The 21,007-nt window shown below is 37.2% G+C and overlaps 2 protein-coding genes across 3 annotated transcripts in view; one reads left to right on the top strand and one right to left on the bottom strand.

Moving 5' to 3' along the window:
- Positions 1-2,238: 2,238 nt before the first annotated feature.
- Positions 2,239-21,007, top strand: part of LOC145673540 (putative ATP-dependent RNA helicase DDX60) — a 140,423-nt gene continuing 121,654 nt past the window's right edge. The window contains exon 1 of one of the 2 annotated variants that reach the window (XM_081743343.1): positions 2,239-3,030. The gene's annotated coding sequence lies outside the window, so the exon portion shown is untranslated. The remainder of the gene's footprint in view (positions 3,031-21,007) is intronic. The other variant, XM_081743342.1, reaches the window with a different exon arrangement.
- LOC145672710 (uncharacterized) lies at positions 12,815-14,173 on the bottom strand. The gene has a single exon (XM_081741882.1). It carries the CDS (start codon positions 14,171-14,173, stop codon positions 12,815-12,817), a length of 1,359 nt encoding a protein of 452 aa, XP_081598008.1.

The following is a 21,007-nucleotide window of genomic DNA, read 5'->3' as shown; positions in this document are numbered from 1 at the left end:
CTACTTGCTTCATTTGGTCCAAAGGTCATGTAGGCATCCTCGGGAATTCTCTAGCTGATGCCGCAGTACGTTTCGGAGCCCTGCACGGCACTCCCATAGATCTTTCAGTCTCGCCTATTGACCTTTTTCCAAGACTTATTACACTTCATTATCAACGCTGGACTGCGTATAATGCCTGATGTACAAAGCCACGCTGGTGCTGGCACCATCCTTGTTTTCTGCGCTCTCCATCTTGGTTCATTCAACATACTTTCTCTCCCTCCTACCTCCATTTTCTGCTCCGTAACAGACTTCACATTCTGTATACTCCCCAACGCTTATATCTTCTCCGAAAACGTAATACTCCACTTTGTAACTGTGGTCTCGATACAGACCCCATCAATCATCTCATTTTCTCTTGTCCTCTCTATCAACAATAACGCCAGCCATTTCTCTCTATTCTTTATAAATTTCACGGTTCTGGTCCATTTAATTAGATTAATTAGATTGGTAGATTCGTTAATTTTCACCTTATCCCCACCTGTTCTTACTGCCTATTATCTTTATTTACAAAGATCTACGTTATTGCGCATCTAATAACCATCTCTAAAGATTCATGGGAATTCATTGGGTGATATCAATAAAAGTAAGTAACTACTCCTGAGAAGTCCTGCTCGAGAATCGGAGTAACTACGCCTGGAGTAATCGCCTCCCTCAATTTCGTATCAATAAAACAAGCCACTACTCAGGTCTAGTCTGCTCCAGATTTATGAACGTTTACTCGCGCTTCCTCTACACGTAGCACTGAGTCGTATCAATAAAAGAAGTGATTACTCATTTCTCCCATTCATCGTGCAGTCATTTCGTTGTTTTTAACCTATGGCGTGTATCTTAAAAGCCATGAAACGGGCAAGTAGCAACGATAGCTTCAATCAAAGTGCATTTGCGGATATTCTAAAAGAGTTTCCAGTGGTACTTTCAAAGTCACAGCTACCAGAAAGTAAACGAAGGAAAGCCGAAACTTTGAAGGTAATTACAGTGAAATGAACGAAATATCAAATACATCTACGACTGAGACACAAATTCAGAAGAGAATGTTTAATATTCAAACGAGAATAAAACAAAAATAAAAAAGGAGAAAAATAAAAAAAAAACGGGAAAGAAGAAAGTAATATTGAAACCATGGGAATGAACCTATTTGAGCTGACGGATGTTGATTGGAATCCAGCAATATCAAGATTAACACGACAAGCGCATATCACGTGTTGTCCAAGGTCTTTGTAGATTGTTTGGCTTTAAGAACGAAATCACACACTTGGCTCCTTTGTTTTCTTTTTAATAAAGTCCAGCCACCCACGTCATAAATCACGTCCATCTGATTGCGTTTTCCGCACCATACGTATCCCCTTTCGCCTTGACATAAACAAAATACATTCTCATGTATACACCCTTTCTATCAACGTTGAGTTGAGTTGATTATTAGTTTAACGTCTTTTTCAGTAGCGTGCCTATATGAGACAGAACCCACTGATTAACGTGGAATCCAAACCACATGAGCTCCTGCCGGGAATCGAACGCGGGTCTCCTATGCCAAAGGCATGTACGCTAACCGCTTAGCCACGAAATAGCTCTTCCTATTAACGTATTACTCTCCAAAATACTAGGTTTCTTTAATGCCACTTGTGTATAGTCAAGTGCTCCGATAGCACCCGGAAATGTATATTGTTCTTGCCACTCTGCCTTTGCTGTTTGTATATTACGCACACTTCCGGAAACAATCCATTTTCAGGTAGTCATAGCCACACCAGAATCCCCTGACATTCCGACCAGAATCCCGGATCACTCACGTAACGCAAGAAAACCAAGGGCACCGATTTCTCTGTAAATTGGAGAGGGGAGGGCATTCAGATGCAGAAGGTATATATATGTCAGGATTTTAAGACAAATTGCACTCTAATTATGCCAAATATTGTATATTCATAAATACAATAGGGCTTGTATTTATGAGCTTTGGGGGGCCCGGGGCCCCTGGCCCCCACAGGATCGGCGCCCTTGAAGAAAACCCGCATCTTTTCATCATTACGTAGTCCACCACCCCGAATTTCCGTTGATTCTCCTTAAAAAATGTTGTTCTAATTACTACATTTTCTTTCATAAACTTATAATGCTTTTTGTAATCTCCATTTCCAACATTTCTATGCAGTTTATAAGATTTTCTACGTAGTAAAACAATCATATACTCTGCCATATTTCGCACGGAGTCACCTATTTAGCTTGCTCCACAAATTTGGAGAAGTTACTAGCATCACAGAGGAGTCTTTGATTTTTATTGATATCAAACGCGTAGTAGTTACTCGGCTCGAGAACAGAGGTGTGGTTACTTCAAAAGGGCGGGGCTTCTCCGAGGTCAGCCGAGACGACTAGTGCTCAGTTCTCTTTTTATTGATACCAATGCGAGTAACTACTTCAAAATTGGGCGTAATGAGTAACTTCTCCGTTTTATTGATATCACCCAATCATATACTCTGCCATATTTCGCACGGTGTCACGTATTTAGCTTGCTCCACAAATTTGGAGAAGTTACTAGCATCACAGAGGAGTCTTTGATTTTTATTGATATCAAACGCGTAGTAGTTACTCGGCTCGAGAATAGAGGTGTGGTTACTTCAAAAGGGCGGGGCTTCTCCGAGGTCAGCCGAGACGACTAGTGCTCAGTTCTCTTTTTATTGATACCAATGCGAGTAACTACTTCAAAATTGGGCGTAATGAGTAACTTCTCCGTTTTATTATTATCTGTTTGTTTTGTTAACACCGTCTATAAATGCCGGGAGAGCGATCATCGTTAAGTCAATTGGCAACCGCAAAAGAAGAAGAAGAAGAGAAAGAAGGAGAGACAAGAAGAAAAAAGTATGGTTTCGCCACTTTATTCAAAAAAGTCTGTGATACAAGGAATATGGAAATAAATACGTGCTTTACGATGATCTCATATAACAATTGGTAACAATGAAAGAACTCACATTCTATGTATTCTAAAATCGTGTTGAATTAAAGGTAAGAGTAGTAAGTGAATTTCGCGGACAGAAAGTGTAATATTTGAGTTCAATAATCCTAATGATTATATTCAACTGGGATTTCCCCGTTTTTGGGAACAAAGTTTTGCCCATTTTTTTAAAATTACAGTTACAACTATTTAACGTGTTTTATTCGCCTGTTTCAATTTTTAAGAAGTATAGTTGTAGTTGTGGGCAGTGTGTAGTTGTAAGTGGCCATTTATTTATTTATTTATTTATTTTTTTAAATGTTACCATTTCGCTAATTCCTTTTAACATTAGGTTCGGGTTAACATTCTATTCATATTCCATTATGTGCGATTCCGGTAAGTTGCGCCACATCATTTCTACAAACTATACCGGTACATTACATTCATAAACGAGATACAAATCAATTATGCTTCTTTTACTTGAACTTTTTAATCTTGATTTTTTTTTAAATGCTTTTGGCCACCTTCATCTAAACATAGCCCGTAGTGACTTTCGTAGAAGGTAAACCAGGTGCAAACTTATTGTAGAAATCGATACATAAATTCATTGCATATATACTACTTCTTCAGTAAATCAAATTTTTATATCTTAGTATGCGATCTTTTTTTAAGCGTGGACTTGCATTCCTCTGCACAGATTGACTTTAGGGTGTTTCAGTGTAGTCGTACGTATACGATAAGAACTACTGGCAAAAAGACACTAACCGTTTTGTGCTGGGTGGACACACTAATTACGAATGCTGTCCACTTGAGTCAAGCAGGAGCGTAGCAGGGTGCCCGAACGGCAGCGAGAGGGTGCGTCCGTAAGGAAGCGCGTCAGCAAATGTGAGTATACACATCAAAGGTCGTTCGCCTGGTTTTTGACAAAAAGCGTGATAATAGTTACGAAGATTTAAAAATGATCAATGTTTAGGAGTTAATTGCTGTATCGCCGGACCAATTCTAGAAAATTTACCAGATGAGTTAGAGAATTTATTTTGGTTTGTGAGGAAGAGTGAGTGAAAGTGAGGTGAGTGGAATACTTGCTGTTGAACTTAAGAAAATACTTGTTGTTGTTAGATGTTTTTGATGTTGCAAGCGGCAGTATATATGGTGGTGGAAGGGACTATTCGTCGCAGAGGTTCACTTATGGTTTCCCTGAAAGGTAGTGTTGAAATGGTGCGTAAAACCCAAGATTGTCACATATCGTGTTTGAGTTGAATCGAGTTGTACAAAATTAAGGAATGTCAGTTGCTAAAATTGTGTGAAGGCATGGTCTACTAGAGAGGCAAACAGTTTGTTACAAGTGTAGGAACGAACTGAAACTACAGGAAAGAAGAGGAACATCTTACTTAACCTAATTTAGTACATTTTGGTTCTTTTTTGAATGGCATATAAAGTATGTATCCACTATCCTCCTTTATGCGTATACCCACCGCCGCTAATGCGCTTATCCTACGGATGAACCCCCTTACTACCTCTTCCGTTCTCCTGCTGCGCTCCTGCCTGACTCTCTTAGATAGGATTTGTGGTTTTTAGTAACCACCGAAAATAAGTTGGTTGGTGTTTTCTACCATGCGTCCACACTGTATTTCCAACAATAATTATTATCGAGTGAGCAAGGGTCACAATCTAGTATTTTTGGGGAGAAACCAAATATTCACTTTTTTTTTTTCGGTTTTTGTGTGGTCCGGCGATACAGCAATAATGCCATTTTTTATGATCGCTTTAAAAGGATATAATAGAGTAGGATAAGGTAAAGTAGAGTAAGTTAGGGATAAGTAGGGTAGGGTGGGGTCGGGTTAGTTTAGGATAGTTTTGACCCTTTTGTCAAAAATTAATAGAATATAATTTCTCGTCTCTGCATAAGGATACCGGATGTAGCGTCTCTGTCCTTCTGCAGCCGTTTCCAGGATATGAACGGTCGTTACTTTACCACAATCGAACAATGCCATAACCTTGCGCAAAGTAGTTCCTTCCACTTGCCAAATAGTGTTCCATCTTTATAACCGCTTATAGAAAAGAAATAAACAATTTTTCCCCTCCTTACGTATTATCAAGCACACAAACGAGCAAATTATCCATTTCTTACTGGTAAATTTTCAAAATTTAGCCAGAAACGGACGACGAACTTTGGAAATTAACCCCATATAAACGACAATAGGTCAAAACACTGTATATGTCATAAATTTACTTTACTTGTTGAATTATGATCATTGCTTGCATATTTGTGTTCCAAAGTAACATAACACATTACTAACGTACACTTCACAATTATATGTATCCCTTAACTCTCGGACACTTCTATAGTTAGGTGTCATGAATAACACATTTCCCCTTTGGCATTAAATTTCTACTTTTGGATTCTCTTTTAGAGCAGTTTTTCTTTGTTATACTTCTGTATGTTTGCTTTTAAATAACGTGTATAGCGAGTCGTGTTGTTCGTGACGGGGACCAATAGCCTCGCTGCTGACGTCCTCATTAAGCTGAATCAGTCAATCAATTCTTGAAAACCTGTACCTTTATTTATAATAGTATGCTCTAGAGGGTGCACCGGGACAGGTCCCGATGGAGAAGCCCATACCTGATTGGTGTACTTCTTTTCCAGTAAATCTATCATCTGTACGTTCAGCAATCAATTTTTGTGTGTGCACTTGAGTTCCTCGGCACAGATTCATTTTCAGGAGACTACAATGTACGTGCGACTTAAAAACTGTTGTGTGATAACCACTGACCTACCGGTACTTGTCCTAGGTTGCCACAGAAAACGTGAATACTATCTAACCGAGTCGAGACAGGTGCCAGCAGGATAGCCCATGCGGGGCAGCGTCCGTAGGGAGCAAGCGTGTCGTGGACGGTGAATATACATATGAAAGAAGATGGCGAAAAACAGTGTATATGACAGTGTTGGATTATGTATTTGTATGTTGTTATGGACGTTACATGTAATATCTCGATATGATTTTGTTGCTTACACTTCGGTGGTCCAAAAAAGCATAACACAATACTTACGTAAATTCCACTAACATCCCGAGCTCCTCCGTGGCTAAGCGGTTAGCGTACGCGCCTTTGGCGTGGGAGGCCCGGGTTCGATTCCCGGTGGGAGCTCATGTGGTTCGGATTCCACGTTAATCAGTAGGTCCACGTCTCATATAGCCTCGCTGCTGAACGGGACGTTAAACTCAAAATCAACTCAACTCCACTAACATCCCGTGGAATCCCTTGCCTCTGGAACATTTCTGTTTTTGCACATCATAAGTTAGCACACTGCCTTCACATAAACTTCACCTCACATCACTTTTTATACTATACGTAAAGGCTACCTTATTGAAAAATCCGTGCACGAAAAATTAAAGTTTGATTTGATTAATGTATTTCTATGTAGACCTAGATACACATTTCACAAGTAAGAACATAACTTATTTTGATTATTTACATAGTGGACTATTAACATATTGTTAGAAATAAGTGGATCCGTAAAATAAATCAGCACTTATATTTGTTCCGATTAGAAAGTTAATTCCGTGCATGTGAATTTTAGGTATATCGCTCAAAATAATTATTGGAAAATTAGAATTCTTTCATGATTTTCATTTAAATACACCGCCATGGGCGGCTTTAGGATTTTAATTTTGGGTAGGTCCGCTCCCTCACTTACTGATACATATATATATTTGATTGATTAATGAAAAGGAGGAAATAAATTTCACGGGAGTGGTTGATGCTATTTTTTAAATCATTATTTACCATTAATATAATTAGTGGAAAATATATTTACTCTTTATTGTATCTTTCAGCGTTTATATATTTTTCAAAATTTTTGGGTAGGCCCGTGTCTACCGGGCCTACTCGCTAAAGCCGCCACTGTACACCGGCCGAAATTGAACTGAAATCTTTGTTTTACGTCCCACGATTATGCCGTGTAGGCTAAAGGAGACGGTGATGGTGAGAAATGAATGAAATGGCGGAATAAAAAAATTGGAAAGAAACGAGAGAACTCACGCACACGGTGTTTGTTCGTCATAAAGTTCACTTGATATGAGCGGGAATCGAACTACGGACCCCACGTACCAGAGGTGGACGCTCCACCACTGAGCCACCGCGGCCCCTACACCGTCCGAACATATGCGCTACAGGACCTTTGTGCCGCACAGTAGATCTAGTATTTTCATGCTTAAAAACGTTAAACTTTGTCATCAGAAAATCCAGTCTCTCTACTTTAATATGTGTTTCTCAAGTATTCCTCTAGACATTAACTTTTAAGAGAAATTCGCCGTCTTATGAGTAAATACTGTGTCCGGAATCATGGTATTTTATACAGGGTGCGGCAGCGTTCATAGTAGGATATTAAAAACACACCATCAGGCAATAACTGTAATTTATTTATTACCTCTTATGCCAATTAATAGTTAAAGGTACGCCATTGCGTGGATTGCTTTTTCAATATAACTCCTGTCAAATGATGCCCCCTCTGCATAAGACATTCATTTAGGCGGCGTTGGAAGCTTTCCATAACTCGGCGTAACGTATTCCCTGAAACATTGCTGACGGCAGTTCTGATGCGATCCTTCAACTCAGGAATGGTGGCACAACGTGTTCGGAATGCTTCTTGCTTCAGGTAGCCTAAAATTAAAAAGTCTGCACATGAAAGATCAGGTGAGCGAGGCGGCCAGGAAATGTCACCAAAATGGGAAATCACTCTACCTGGAAATGTCTGTCGCAAGAAATCCATGCAAATTCTGGCTGTATGCGAGGTCGCTCCGTCTTGTTGAAACCATAATTGTTCCACATCGATCGTACCTAATTGGGGAAGAACGAAGTCTTGCAGCATCTTTAGGTACCGTTCACTGGTGACAGTTACAGCCACACCGCTGTCCTCCTCAAAGAAGTAAGGACCAATAATCCCAAAGGAAGCAACTTCACACCACACTGTGACACGAGAACTGTGCAAGGGCTTGATGTGCAGTTCATGCGGGTTTACATCATTCCAAAAACGCATATTCTGTTTATTCACTGAACGACATAACTGGAAATGAGCTTCATCTGACATCAAGATGGTGTGCAACATTTGTGGATTTGGACGAAGGAGATCACGCATGGTTAAGCAGAATGTTTCTCGTGAAACCCAATCTCGAGGCCTAATTTCCTGAACAATGTGCAGCGTGTATGGGTGAAAATGGAGATCTTCGTGTAATATTCTCCTGAATGAGCGATCGGACGTATGCACATTTTGCGAATGACTGCGAGCAGATCTTTTTGGGCTACGCAATATTGCAGCACGAATATTTTCCACGGCTTCTGGTGTCCGCACAGTTCTTCCACTTCTTCCCGGTTTGCCATTTCAAACAGAACCTGTTGTTCGAAATGCACGTACCCACCTCACAATGGTCCGTCCATCTGGAACTTTCCCATGACATCCCAAGTTAAAATGTTGCCGAAATAGACGCTGGGTAGCAATAACAGAGTCGTTATTCTTAAAATAACTTTCAACAGCAAAGGCACGATGCTGTGCACTCGACCGCTCCATATCACTGTCACACTCGAAATGGCAGCTCATTAGTACACGAATGCGGCACGAGCTGGCGCGCATTCATGCAGTACGTCATTATACTACGCAAGTCAAATTACGCTATGAACGCTGCCGCACCCTGTATATACGCCTTAAAAAGTAGTGCAAAAACTAAAACCAACCTGTGCTAGGTGACCACTAAAACGCATGAATAATATCTAAACGAATTGGGACAGGAGTGCAGAAGGAGGGATCGAGCGGCGGCGGGAGGGTGCGTTTGTAAAGAGCAGGCTCGTCAGTGACTGAGTATGTGTGTAAACGAGGATGACCCTTAAAACATTACCTTACGTTAGTGTAGTTCTTTTCTTTACACATTCATTGCAAATAACTAGGCTACCTCTACAGATTGGAAATTCCGACACTGCCTTCAGGAAACTATTAACAACTGTCTCGTTTGTAGAGGGCTTGAACAAGTACTCTGATGAATATCCTTTCGTGGTCTCACTTTTCTTTTTAAACACCATCAGCATGATATTCACATTTGAATATAATTTTTTCACTACTTCCTTATTTCCAATGCCTTTGTATATTTGCCACACTGAAAGCTCAATTTCAGTAATTCGTAATTACCATCTTCCTTACCAACAAACATCCTTATAAATCTTAAAATCGAAATGGCACATCCGTCACGGGGAACTAATTTCCTCATTACACCCTAATATGTGACGTCAGCATGCCTAAGCTAAAAATAGTATCAACAACACACAGCTTTTCACATTTCAAAATATCACATTACACTTGTTTTGAGTTTGTTTCACGAAAAATAACCAATTCACTACTTGTTTCTGTATATTTTTCATATTTCTAAACCTAATCTCTGGTACTTGACCCAATTACAGTGCAAACAACAGAAACCAGACTGTGTTAGGTGGTCGCTGAATAGCACGAATGCTATCTGACAATCAGGATATGGTGAAGGCGGAGCACCCGCGCTTGGGGGCAGCCTTAGGAAGTGATAGTGTGTATGCGAGTATAAGCGGAGATAGTGGAAAGACACTACTTTAAATGTTACTTTATGCCTTACCTGTCAGACCGTATATATGAATTTTAAACCTAATTATCTTTTTCCGTTATTATTTTTATGCAGAATCAAATGCAATGCAAAATTTTCGAATATTACGATTTTTGACCTGTTATATCTCAGAAGGAGAAGATAATACAAGTTCGGAAATTTCACAGTTTGAAGAGCTATAGAGGTAGAAGCAGGAAAAATTACAACGCTATAAACAAGATATTTCAATTACAAAATGCCCGAAAGTCATAAAAGCGGAAAATATTATTTATGCTCCTAAAGAGAAAAGATCACATGTAATCTGATATGTATACAGGGTGTCTCAAAAGTCTCCTGATCAGCGTTGCCAACCTGATCAGAAGGTATTATCGTATGTAGGACTTAGAATTATCGTTTTTGTCTTAAAAATTATCGTATCTTTTGTTTCCAACCTCAATATCAAGGTTAATAATAATAATAATAATAATAATAATAATAATAATAATAATAATAATAATAATAATAATAATTATTATTATTATTATTATTATTATTATTATTAAGAACGTCTGCAGCTAGAACTACATATAACAATCAGCATAGGAAATAACATTGACATTCAATTCTTTTCCAGTTTATCGAAAAAAAAATCTGTTTTCTAAAAATGAAATTTTTCAATTGAATTGAATTGATTTTGAGTTTAACGTCCCGTTCAGCAGCAAGGCTATATGAGATGTGGACCTACTGATTAACGTGGAATCCGAACCACATGAGCTCCCGCCGGGAATCGAACCCGGGTCTCCCGCGCCAAAGGCGCGTACGCTAACCGCTTAGCCACGAAGGAGCTCATCAAATTTTTGAGTTTTACATCCCACAGTTATGCCTTTTGGACTAAAGGAGACGGTGATGATCAGAAATGAATGAGATGGTGAAATGAAAAAAGTGGGAGGGAACGGGAGAACCCCGAGAAAACCCACGCACACGGCGTTTGTCCACCACAGTCCACTTGGCGCGAGGTGGGATCGAACCAGGGACCTCACGCACCAGAGGTGAAAGCTCTACCACAGAGCTACAGCGGCCCCTCTGTGTTTTCCCTCAACACTTTATACATCGTCGCCTGAGATTCAACAACGCGTAAGTAACATTTCGCCAACTTTACAGGAGAGAGAAAAACCTGTTTCAAAACTAGCTTTAATGTTATACGCGGTGTTACTTTTAAGGGAATAACAGAGCCATTTGTTGTGATATAGGTGTACTACTTAACCAGATTGTGCACCATCATATACTGATTCTAATGGTATCGAAAACTTAAATTCGCCAAAATTGGAAATACGCAGTGTTGAATCTCAGGCGACGATATTTATTTGTTAAAACGTATCTACATCAAGTAGCTAGTAAATACCCCCCTTCTTGATCGTGTAAATAACGCGATTTCTTGTGTACGTGGGCCTCGGCTTGATTACAAGTGGCACCACTTGTCTGGAGTACAAATACTGGTAGTGGTTTGAATCAATTTTACAGTAGGTTCCGTCTCGTACATTATCGGTGTTCAAAATGCATGTTAAACTGCAATAATCAGATTAACCAATTACCTAGTAATAATATACATATGTAAGCAGATGAATTGGTTTTATAATTTTGAAGTAAGACGTGAAATGTAACTTAAAAAATATTTAAATTACTGTTTCTCGAGACATTGGTCATCTTTATAATCTTTTGAGTAATTTTCTCACGTAGGCTATGTTGGAAAATGCATACTGGTATTCTTTTTTTACGCAAAGAATGAAATTTCTTGCTATTTTTAAACAACTCTAGAATTATATTTGCATCTTACTAGGAGTTCTTAAATTATCGTACACTTTTCTATTATCGTACATCGTACTGGGACCAAATTTATTGTACGATTCGATGGTTATCGTACATGTTGGCAACGTTGCTCCTGACAAAGGGTAACTCTTGTTATTGTCAGAGTTAGAACAAAATGTAAGAGGAAAAACCGTCTCCAAATATGATGTTTTCAATCTAAAGTGAAGGATTTTTTTTTTTTTTTTAATTGGACAAGCCGTTTGATCTGTATACTCTTCATGCGTCCAACCCAACCACCATTTACCGTAAATAGAAGACAGACAGACATTCGCAATAAGAGTTAATTTTGCACAGATATTTCAGTTGTTCTTGTTACCAACTCTTCATAATCTACAGACTTCCATGTTCTGTAATATCTAATGGTAGTTTTTTCTTTTTTTTTAAAATAAGAATCTCCCTGTGTCTAGCTCTTGTCTTGTGAATTTCTTTTGCATTTTTAAACCTTTCGTTTAGTTTGATTTCAAAATTTTTCCTGATCTCATTCGTACTTAAAGAATAATTCTCGTGATATTTTCGACGCAAAGACTGCTAATGGATCTTCCTGATATTTTTGGCACAACATTCATACATTTCTTGAAATGATACTGTTCGCCCATTCGGCAGAGACTTCCAATATGCCGGTTAGGATAAAGGAGACTAATGATGAGAAATGAATGAAATGGTGGAATGAAGAAAGTGGGAGGAAACGGGAGAACCCCGAGAAAACCCACGAGCACGATGTTTGTTCACCACAAGGTCCACACGTCACGAGCTGGGATCGAACCAGGGACCCCAAACAACGGAGGTAAACGCTCTACCAACGCGCCCCCATTTATGAATAATAATATGAGAATGAAATCGAAGTGGGCCTGCATCACTGAAAGCACGATAATCGGTTATTATTACCCGTAGTAGTGCAGTGTGTGGTAGAATGATTTTTGTTTGGGTGCATCAATGGAGGGGGGGGGGGGATATAATGGTTTCTAACAACTAATTCCCGCATTAAATTGCTAAAAGAGAGCCCAAGAGCCATAAGAAGAAGAACTGATGCTAGTTTGTTGCTCATGTCTATGTGCTGGCGATATCCTCTCAAGATGAAATTTCACAGTTTAACGTGGGATCCGAGCCACCTGAGTCTCCACCGAGAATCGAACCTGAGACCCCTTAATTGCAAGGTAACGAGCGTAACAATTCATCCACCGGTGATAGTACTTTAATAATAGGATATAGCAGATTCCTTTAGCTATCATTGTCCCACATTCCAGTGCGCAGTAGTAACAACTGATGGCAATAAAATAAATAAACTAAATAAATAAATAAGTAATAAAATGTTAAACATCAAAATAAAGAAATAACATTTTAAACAAAATAAGTAAATAAAACTAAACAACTTACCTTAGGTTAGATCCGTTCATTCATCACTGTCATCAGAATAATCAGTGTCATCATCATCATCACTCGCACTTACACTAATCGCTATAGGATCACATACTTCTTCAATGATTCCATCTCTCTCCCAATACGTATTTTCCAATGACACCAAATGAGAGTAATGCTTCTTCCACTCTTCCAAGGTAACACTGTTAATCGCCTGTTCAGTGTACTTAAACAGAGTCATCATATCTAGATCTCCAGTTACATTTCGGTCACGGATAAACCTTTTCAGATCTGCCCAAACGTACTTAATGGCATTAATGTCGCAATGGCATGGGGGTAATCTCAAGGCCATGAATCCATGCTCTTGGAGCATCATGTCGAATTTGAATATCTTCGTTGTGGGTGCGTTCTTTTTCACCAGGTCTAGTAGTTCAATTTTACGCATGTCTGGGGAATGAGGAACGTTGTTTACAGAAAGCCAATCCATGATCTCTTGCTTTTTGTTAGATGATGTTGGGGGTTTGTTTAATTGTATTGAGTGATATGGCGCATTGTCAATAACGACCACAGCATGTTCAGGAAGGTTTGGAATAAGCTTTTCCCTTGTCCACTTTTCGAAGATTGTGGAATTCATCTGACCATGATAATCGCCAGATGTCGAATTGGCTTTGTACATTAAATTGGCATTCTGTATAAAACCAATTTCTCCCCCCGCGCATAAAATAATTATGCGTCGCGAGGCATTTCCGGTTTCCACAACTCCATGTTCTTCATCACTTTGCCAACATTTGCTGAAGGTTAAGTTGCTGTCTATCCACGATTCATCCAAAAATACGATCGGTCTTTTTTCATTCCTGTAACGTCGTACTGTTCTCAAATATTGAGTTCTAGCTAACACTATATCACTCCGCTCCATTATAAACTTTCGCTTGTTCTGACACTTTTTGAAACTAAAACCGATTTCATGTAAAACTCTCTTTAAAGTTTCGCGTTGCCAACGAAAATTAATACGTGTTTGCAACACAGGAAGCAATTTGGGAATAGTTGGAACTTTTTTCTCGTTCGCGTAAAATTCATGTATAACTCTCCTTATAACGTCTCTATCAAAATCGTCCAAAGCTATGTTCTCGATAGTAACCTTTTTCTGGCGCTTTTTTGGCGATTGAAATTTCGGCACATTTTCACCTTTCGCTTCTCTACGAATTCTTTTCACAGTTGACTCTGAAACTTTCGCAATTACACTTGCACGTTTGGTAGCCTGAGAAAGGGGAATTAGAAGACGGTCTTCTAGCGCTTCTTTGTCACAAAATGTCACCAAATTATGGATTAGTCTTTTCTCGGCACTACGTAAGTGTTTCTTCACGCCAGCACTGGTTGACGGTATTGGCTCCATCATATTAAAATATACACAAAACAACGCACGTACACACGCACAACACACACGCGCAAGCATAAACACAAAACAGGTGAGAGAAAGAACTAGAAAAAAGAGTAAACTGTGCAACCACAAACGTGTGTCTACTGTAGAGAAAGACAATAGCTTATGTCCTCGCGCGAGTCTTTGGCGCAATCAACCGAATTCGAAGCCCCTAGAAACACAAAGCTAGGCTGCATTTAAAATGCGCGCGCTCTATTCACTGCGTGACATCATCGCCTGACTATAATGTACTGCTGATCTGGATCCAATTTATGTAGCTTGGCAACTATGTTTAAACTTCCAGCCTTCTTTCTCTCGCTCCCAGAGGAGAAAACTAACACTTGTTGCCTGTACCTACACATACCTATTTTTTGTAGTGGACTGTTCTACTTCTGTCATGCGCAGAAGTGTCGAGAGACCTAATGTCCGCGGGTAAACTGTAGTTTGATCAGTGTAGCCACTGTAGATTGGCTTTAGTGACTTCCTTTTCTTATCAAAAGATCCATTATATTTCAGTCAAAAATTTTCTTGTAGGCCTTTTATCTGGAGAACTACGTATAGTGTAGCTAAACCAAAACTATCACTTAACTCACTATAATCTGCTTATTCTGAAGAAAAAAAAAATCGATTTAGGGGCCGTTCAAAAATTTTGTAGCCCCTGATCCAAAAAACTAATTACTGGCCAAAATCGCAATATTTTGATCCATTGGATCATTCCTAATTTTTAAAATTTTATTTTATTTTTTTATTATTTATTTATTTTTTGTCCCTCCAATGCCGTCACAAATTTTTTTGCCATGAGATGACGCAAAGACCATCCCATAGTTTTTCATATTCAAAGTCACTCGTATGATTACAGACATTTACAGAGCTTCTTCTTTTATACTAATCCGATGATCCAGCAACAAAATAAACAAATTTTTCCGCTCTGAAGAGCACTTAATCATAGTTGGTTAGAAATAGTGGAATATAAGTTTGAACCGACTGAGAAAAATACTGTTTGACTTATCAACATGTACAACCAGTTCCTTTCTTTCAGCTACCTCTGGTGCTTGGGGTCCCGGGTTCGATCCCAGCTCCCGCCAAGTGAACTTTGTGGTGGACAAACACCGTGCTCGTGGGTTTTCTCGGGGTTCTCCCGTTTCCTCCCACTTTCTTCATTCCACCATTTCACTCATCTCTCATCATCACCGTCTCCTTTAGCCTAACCGGCATAACCGTGAGACGTAAAACTCAAAGATTTCATTTCTTTCAGCTAATAAAGAGGTACGGGCTGCCACACTAAACTTTCTCGCTCCGGTTTCTTAAATTAAATCACGTTGTGCTACGGTTATAACTAAAACATTTATTCGTGGAATACGAACAAAATTATAGGCGTTTTCGAACGAAACTTCAACCAAGAAAACTCATCCCCAAAAGTAAACTACCCGTTGTTGATTGCTTTATGAGAAATTCCATATCGTGTATTGTGAGGTTATTAATGAACCGTTTATTTACGAATTGACTGAGACGTTTTTGACAAAATCGTTCAACTCACCCTCAAGAGTAAATTTTATTTTATTTTTTTAAGGAGAAATTATTAATTCCACAACATCATATTATTAATAAAGTATTCATTTTATGAAGTATAAATAAAATTGCCTTAGTTACTTTTGAGAAAATCGTCCGAAAAAAAAAAAAACACCCCCTAAGAGTAAACTACCCCTTCCTTGTCTAGTTTTCAAGGAGAAATGAGTTGTGCCACATTATGAGGCTATTAATGAAATATTTATGTATGAAATATGAACAAAATCACCCCCAAGAATACACTACCCCTTGTGAATATTTTAAGGAGAAATGAGCTATGCCATATTGTCAGGTTAATTTATGAAATATGAAAAAAATCGCTTGAGTTGTTTTCGAGAAATCATTCTAAAAGAGCTTACCTGTAAGAGTAAACTACCCTTTTTGGATTTTTCCCAGAGAAAAGACTTATACTACAGTATACAGTTGTTACTGAAATATAATTGATATATAAAGTTTAAACAAAATCGTTAGAGCCATTTTCGAGAAAATAGCAATTTTCTATTTTAACCCTTCAGTAAACTACCCTTGATTTGGGGGTTAGGAAGAAAATTCGAAAAACACGTAGGGAATCATAAAAATCTTCAGTGTAAATTTGGTGCGGATACGTTGAACGGTACGGCCTCTAGGCGAGTGAACACATTTACATCGTGATGGACAAACGAACAGACGTACTGTGATAAACAGTTTTTGCATTTTACATATATTGCATTTTTAGGAAGTTTAATCAATATTGGTTTAAAGGTTGCTATTTTCTTATGAAGATTTAAAAACTTCTGTTTAGCATTCTATAGCATTGCTGCTCGCCTCGATGCATAGCCGCTCGTGCTTAGCTACCAAGGTCATTGCTTAGCAACCAGCAGCTACATGTGAGCGCCAACCGCCAAGTGCCTGGCTAGACAAAGGATAACGGTGGTGCGATTCATTCTGCGCGCCGGAATCTTAGAACTTGCAAAAAGTTGTGAAGAAGGCTGATAACTTCAACATTTATTGAACATATTGCTGCCTCAAGATGAATATTAATTACTAATTTTACCTTGTTATGTATAAAAGTATGTAAGTATGTCAAGTGATGATGATATACATTTTTTCATTGCATATCTGTTGTGATGGTGTGACCTCGTGTAATTACCTCGCTGTAGTCCTTTTTGTTGTGCACGTGGTTTACGAAACCTTAATGTACATCATGTTATATCGTGTACTGTATTTCACCCTTAATTTTGAAATTCAGAAGCGATGCTGAAATTACTTGTAGTTATTTATCATTAAGTTACGGTACTATTTGAATGTGTCTTCTGTGTTGTTGCCTTTGAAGGAAGCTAGTACGAAAGTAATAACTTGTTTTATCGTCAACGCTCGGGCGAACATACAAATAATGGCTACAAAAATATAATGTTCACTCTAGGATTTACGTTCAATGGAGAAAACATTATAGTTCAAACATAGAACATAACGTTTTCGGTATGTACGGTCCGATACGTGTAAATTTGTAGAAATCTGGAATTATTTATTTATTTTTTTTTTTTCGTGACCACCATACTTCTTTCCTATTGTGACTCGAAAGTGGAAATGTAATAACAATTTTATTTATTTATTTATTTATTTGTAGGTGCTTTGCTATTTTAAAATTGCTGCTCTTTGATTCTATAATTTCAAGAGTCACACTTAGGACTACTATAAATTTGATAATAAAGGCAAACATTAAATCTTATTAACTTAAATTATTTTCACAATTTAAATTAACAGTTCATAAAAGTTTTTACGTTACAATAATCAGTTGTGCCGTAGATTGAGTTATTTTAAGGCACTAATCGATTGCGCGTATTTGTGCTTTCACAATATTGTTGGTAGAATATCTTGCTTACCAATCGAATATCAGTGTTGTAATTTTTGTTGCTTGTTCCATCACTATGGTTCTTCAAACATTAAAACTTGAATTTTCATTACCTTCCGCATCTGAGATGTAAGAAGTCAAAATTCGTAATATGGGGGGAAAAAATTGCATTATGATTTTGCATTTAAAAAAAAAAATAATAACGGAAAAGGACACCAGGCTTCAAAATTCATACATAAGCTGTGTAAAACCATGCAAACAAGTGTGTTAATATTAGAACTGGTATTTCTTCTCTTTACAGTGAAATATTCGTGCGAAAATTGAAATTTTGCAAGGTTCGGTGATCGAATTTGAAGATAATTTTAAGATGTTAATGTACAAGATAGAAAGATATATAACATAAAGGTGCTTTTCGTGTAGCGTACTCTGGTTATTCTTTCAAATCTGTAAGTCAAGTAGTTTCTGAAATATTACAACAACCACAAACGTTAACAAATGCTAAAGAACAGAATGCGCGGGATACTCAAGTCTAACCTAGCAGATACGAAATATTTGTTACAATAACGGAAAAAATTTTCCAACTACCGTATTTGCGCAAATATAGACCACACTTTTCTTTCCTAAATTTTGGCTTGAAAAATCATGCTGTGGCCTATGATCGAGATTTTCTCTCGAAAATCATAAATCGTCAATTTCAAAAGATATGTACACGATCTTGTGGGTTGAAATTAATGCCATTACAAGATACAGCAGTTACTTTTGTAAACCATCAAAGATTTAAGAACAAAACAGCAGAAAAACTTACCTTGTTCGCAAAAGTTGCCACCGTCATTGGGTACCGGTAACACCCTGCACTGGCAAAAAAGACACTTGTATAGTTTTTATTAACCGGAATCTCTATTTTTATTTTACAGTAACGGAATATTTATATACAGTAAGTGCTCTTTGGAAAAAAAAAAAAAAAAAAAAAGCAATTTTGTTCCGCAAAACTGTGTCAGCTTGTTTGTACCCACCCAAATCAAGCACAATCACTTTCCAGCATCTCAGCATCACTAGCGTCTGTTTCTTTCACTCTCTCTAGACGATCCAGGATACTACTCGGAGTCGCTATTATAAAGTGACCCTTCATGAGTGACCCTTAGTAATGCGGGAGGTGAAGAAGCGGAGGGAGAGAGATGCATCTCAAAGTACTATCTAATTAAACTTCCTCGTAAATTTAGTATCGCGGCCTATATTTGAGATTTATTTTTTCTGTAATCTCGTGTCAAAAGTTTAGACGCGGCTTATATTCGCGCAAATACGGTATTTAAGATATGTCAGTTTCAGTATTGAAAAAATAATTAGGAAAATAAAAGCTGGCCATACAACAATCGTGATTTGATAAGAATTGCCCCTTGTTTTCTGTAATATTTTGAAGAAAGAAAGAAAAATTTTAAATGAACTGCCATAAGAGAACCATATATGTTTCTCATCTCCTGTGCATACTTACACTAGGGTGAACTTGTTAAGATTTTTGTAATATGTAACATTGTGCCTCCTGCTGGTAGGATGTTTCGGTGAATGTTAATGTACTGCAGGTGATTGCAGAAGATTTTTATAAACTCATACCGCAAAAATACATTAGTAGGCAGTGTATGCAACCTACTACTTGAATGTAATTTATTTATTTATTTCCTCCAACAGAGAGATCTCTCCAATTATAGGAGGTGTGTGTATAATAATAATAATAATAAGAAGAAGAAGAAGAAGAAACAGAAATTTATAAATGAAAATAATAAAAATGAAAATAGTAAGAATATTAAACTAGCAATAAGCAAATACAATATATAACTTCGTATGAGGACATTCGATAGATCAATGCATACATTTTATGAAGCACAAACTCACGCTCATTTTAGAAATAGTCATAATACATATATACACTTACATATACATATACATATATATATATATATAGATAGATATATATATATACCAATATTTATACATGCAAATATATATATGCACGAACACACACATATATCTCGCACATTTCACATGCACACATTCGTGTGCTCACCATGGATATTGTACATTACAATAACATGAAAATAATCAAATGTGATTACCGTAGTTAATATAGTAATATCTAATATTAATTACGTTTTCTATATAACTTAATTTCGCAGAAATATCTATTCAATAATTTTTTAAATATTTTTTTCTTTCAAACTTAAGTCAATGTCATCGATACTCTCAGCTATATTATTATATAATGAACATAATCTTATTAAAGGTGAGTTGTTGTACATGTTGGTTTTCGCAGTTGCATACCATAATAATTTCCTCATTTTTAAAGTTCTTGATTCTATATTGAATTTAATATACTGCAAAAATTCACTGCTATCGAATTTACTATTTTAAATAAACACATTTCTTGTAGAATAACACATCTATCCGAAAAAGTTGCGTAATTAAATTCGCGTAGTAGTCTGGAATACGAAATTTTATTAGTAATTGCAAATTGTCCAGTTTTCTTGTAGTATAGATACCTTAAAAACCTTTTCTGAATTGCTTCTAATTGATTGTTTTGAGTTACGTATTTCGTAGTCCAGGTCACCAAGGCGTACTCCATCTTTGATCTTACAATACTTTTAAAAATAGTTTCTATAACATCAATGTTCGTAAACATTTTCGTGTTTCTTATAATAAATCCTAATTGCTTAAAACCGTTGTGTGTTACCAACAATGTATGTTTATTAAAAGACATATCACAGCTGAAAGTAATACCCAAATCTTTATATGTATATACACGTTCCAATGCTTTGTTGTCTATCGTGTAGGGATTAATTTTAGTTGACCTTCTTTGTTTTGAAAATATCATGAATTTACACTTGTTAGTATTAAAATATAATTTATTTTCTATACTCCACTGATATATGTTAGTTAGATCCTCATTCAGTTTCAATACATCCTGATTTTCTTGTATATCTTTGTATAATTTTAAATCGTCAGCATATAATAAACATTTGGAATATTTCACATTTTTTGGGAGGTTATTTATAAAAAGTAGGAACAATAAGGGTCCTAAGTTTGAGCCCTGCGGGACACCGGGATTAATATTATAACTGAATCATCTTGTGTGATTGAAGTATACATACTGTTTTCTCTGATACAGGTAACATTTAAACAACTTTAGTAAATTTGATGAGAATCCAAAGCTTCAGAGTTTTCTAAGTAGTATGTCATGATTAATTGTGTCAAATGCATTTGCAAAATCAATATATATCGTCTACTCGTTTGCGATCATGTATAGCTTCATGAACGAATTGAGTGAAATTAAGTAAATTTGTTATCGTCGATCGTCCAGGGTAAAATCCATGCTGGTTTTCACAAATGTAGTTCTTTACATGGTAAAAAACACGATCATATAA

Source organism: Thermobia domestica, chromosome 16, assembly GCF_964235325.1.
Source record: "Thermobia domestica chromosome 16, izTheDome1.hap1.1, whole genome shotgun sequence".
Taxonomy (NCBI): domain Eukaryota; kingdom Metazoa; phylum Arthropoda; class Insecta; order Zygentoma; family Lepismatidae; genus Thermobia; species Thermobia domestica.
Note: the sequence above shows the minus strand (reverse complement) of the source record. Positions and strands in the feature narration are given on the sequence as shown.

Coding starts and splice junctions, on each gene's coding strand:
- LOC145672710 (XM_081741882.1), bottom strand. CDS start 14,173: ATGGAGCCAATACCGTCAACCAGTGCTGGCGTGAAGAAACACTTACGT.